Source organism: Chlorella variabilis, assembly GCF_000147415.1.
Source record: "Chlorella variabilis unplaced genomic scaffold CHLNCscaffold_10, whole genome shotgun sequence".
Classification (NCBI taxonomy): Eukaryota; Viridiplantae; Chlorophyta; class Trebouxiophyceae; order Chlorellales; family Chlorellaceae; genus Chlorella; species Chlorella variabilis.
The window spans coordinates 151,789-154,812 of NW_005435078.1; the positions used below are offsets into that span (position 1 = coordinate 151,789).

General features: G+C 67.3%; 1 protein-coding gene across 1 annotated transcript in view; it reads left to right on the top strand.

Annotated features, from left to right (window-relative positions):
• CHLNCDRAFT_133752 (hypothetical protein) overlaps positions 1-2,943 on the top strand; it is a gene marked incomplete at both ends in the record, with an annotated part of 8,716 nt that extends 5,773 nt beyond the window's left edge. Inside the window, 5 exons of the mRNA XM_005847485.1 lie at positions 291-350; positions 609-824; positions 1,127-1,164; positions 2,137-2,229; positions 2,767-2,943. Coding sequence (XP_005847547.1) covers positions 291-350; positions 609-824; positions 1,127-1,164; positions 2,137-2,229; positions 2,767-2,943 — 584 coding nt within the window. The remainder of the gene's footprint in view (positions 1-290; positions 351-608; positions 825-1,126; positions 1,165-2,136; positions 2,230-2,766) is intronic.
• Between the last annotated feature and the right edge of the window lie 81 nt (positions 2,944-3,024).

A 3,024-nucleotide genomic window follows, 5' to 3' on the forward strand; every position in this document is an offset into this window, starting at 1 on the left:
CCATCGGCCCCATGCTCACTGGATACATCTCGGGTGGGCGGGCGGGGTGCCAGTTTTTTTTGTTTTATGAGGTCCATGCAGTGCCGCTGCCGCCACCCCTAGGGGAAACCCTTCAAAACCTGGCTTGCATCTCGGGTGTATTGGGCGGCGGCGGCCCCGGTGCCAGCCTCGGCAGCGGCGGCTGCGGCGCTGCATTCTGCGGTGTGTGGGGGCTGGCGCCGAGCGTGGCTCACCCGTGGCTCATCAGGAAAGGGCCGCCCCGGCGCCCCTCCCTGCCCCCTGCACTGCAGAGCTGCCCGGCGGCTTCGACAATGTGTTTTACATGCTGTACAGCGCGGCCGCGGCGGCAGGTGTGTTGGGTGTGTGCTGTGTGCTGTGTGTGTGTGTGTGTTGTGTATTTGTGTGTGTGTATGGTGTGTGTGTGTGTGTGTGGATGGCTTGCACCGCTTTGCTTTGTCTCCGTCGCATATCATGGCAGGGCTGGTCACACAGCCAACAGCAGGCTGTGCCTCGCGCAGCCTGGTGGCGCCGCCTTGGCGTCTGCCCTGCCCGCACCCCCCTCTGCTGCCTAACTGTCTCCCGCTCTCTCCCGTCTCCGCCCCCCGCAGGCCTGCTGCTGACGGGGCTGGTGTGGAAGGAGGTGGGTGACCTCCTGCGGCGCAGGGGGCGAGCCGGGGAGGCGGGCGGCACGGGCAGGGCGGGCGGCACGGGCAGCGCGGGCGGCGCCGGCGCCGGCGCCGCCGACCACCTGCTCACCACGGGCGACACAAACGTGTCTGATGCCTTCTCCTTCCTGCCGCCGGGCGTGCCCTCAGATGCACCAGGTGGGGCTTAGGAGCTGGGGCTGGGGAGCCGCAAGGGCTGGGGCTGGGACCAACAAGGGCTGGGCCTGGGAGCAGCCAGGGCTGCAAGGGCAGCAAGGGCAGCGGGGGCCTGGGGAGGGGCAGGCCGGGGAGCAAGGAGCCGCGTGCCTGGGTCGGCGGTTTGGCAGCTGCCGGCTGCGCGCAGCTGCCTGGCGGCCAGCTGGCGGGCGGGGCGCATACCCTGCCTGCCTGCGTGATGCAAGGCCCGCGTGCTGCGCTGCGGCAGCCGACTCTCTGGTCCTGATCTGCCGCCGCCCCTGCAGGCGCCGGCGCCACCATCGACAATGAGACAGGTGTGATGGTGAGAGAGTGAGGGGCGGGCCCTGTGGCCACCCGCTTGGGTGGGCAGGCCTTGCCGTCGCGGCGCTGCCAGTGCGGCAGCTTGGTGCCAGCAGGAGCGGCGGCAGGCCCTGGGCCAGGCCGTCGCGGCAGACGGAGCCTGCTGCCAGGCGGGGCGGCGCGGGCGCCCCAAGAATTTGCTTTGGTGTTTGCTTCTTCCTGTAATGCGACCTGGTTGCCTTTTTCGCTTGTAAGCTGCGATTGGGATGGATTTGAGGGGGCATAGCCATCGTTGGGGCTGGGCCGCGCGGCGGCTACCGCTCCTGCCGGTAGGCTGAGCTCTCGCTCCCACCGCTTAGGCGAAGCATCCAGGCTCGTGCGATCCCATCCCCTGTTCGCTCCGGCAGGCTTGCAGCGCGTTGTTGAGCAGGATGCAAGAATCCCCAGCGTTCGCATTTGCCCTGGAGGCAAGTGGCTCTCCGTGAACTCTCCTTCCTCGCGTTATTGACTTTAGTTGCATGCCTATATCTCCCAGCACGATCTCAGCTCGACCAGAGAGGCTGAGGCGGCAGGATGGGGCTGCTGTCGTTTCGGCCGCACAGCGCGGAAGAGGTGAGGTGTTGGGGCGTGCTGTATAGCGCTGTAGGTGAATGTCAATGCAAATCTGGCCGGCGAACACGGCAGTCTCTCCAACGCGCGGCGCCCTGGCATGTGCTTGGGCAGCAGATGGCCCCCCCAGCACCTCAGGGTTGTTTGTGAGGCGTGGAACACGCGGCGGACGCGCCGCGTTGGGTCGCTGCGTGGTTCGCTGTTGGGCAGCAGCCGCCGCCGCCCGGCTGCGGCCCCGCCGGCACTGCTCGAGTGCCTCACCCTTCTGCCCCCTCTTCCATTCCTGGTTCATCCCTGGCGCCTCTCCCGCCGAGCCCGGGAGCCACTGCTCTGGTTGCCCTCACACGCTTGTGTGCCCCGCCGCCGCCGCCGCCGCCGCCTGCAGGCATTCTCCCACCGCCGCAACCTGCAGCTGCTGCGCTACGACTCCCTGTGGGCGGTCATGTGGATGCTGTTCCAAGCCGCGGGAGTGAGCAAGGTGGGGCGCCGATGGGTGGCGCATTTGGCCGGCTGCTGCTGGGCGCTTGACACGCCGGGCTGCGGGAGCGAGCAGCCGCGGGTCGAGCGCCGCCGGAAACGCGGCGCGGCAGCTGCGCACATGTTGCCCCCTGATGTGGCACCCTCCCGATTGGGCAACCCCCGCCCCCGCTCGCTCCTGGCAGCCCGCGCGGCGCTCCCCTCCCATACGTGAACTGACCCCATAGAGCCATGTTTGAGGGTTGAGCGGGGCGGAGCGGGGCTGCTTGCACACGTGATGGCATGCACGCTTCAACGCTCCCGCTGTCATCTCACCTCTCTAGCGTCAGAAATACAACTCTTACAAGCCAACCAACACGAACAGAGAGACCGAACAACAGAAATGAACAGGAAATATGAAGCCGCCACAGGCGGCAGCACCTTCCAGCGGAGACGGCAAAGCGTACAAGGCACACTTCTTCAATGGTTCGTGCAATTGCCACCCTTACCGGTTATACAGCCACAGTGCCGCCCACACCGCGCACCATTCTTCTTGCAGCTGCAGTTCCGGGTGCAGGCGCCGCGGCAGCCGCAGCGCACGGCTGCCTTGCCGCCGCCGGGCTGCGCCGCCATCGCCACATTGAGAGACACCACAGGCACTCCTCGCTGCGCCGTGCCGCTGAAGGTCAGCTCGCTGGCCAGGCTGGGTGGCGCCTTAGATAGCCTGCTGGCCTGATGCATACCCTCCACCACTCCAGCTCCGCTCCGCAGCCGGTACATGGTCACGCCAAAGGGCCGCTTGATCTCCACCACGTAC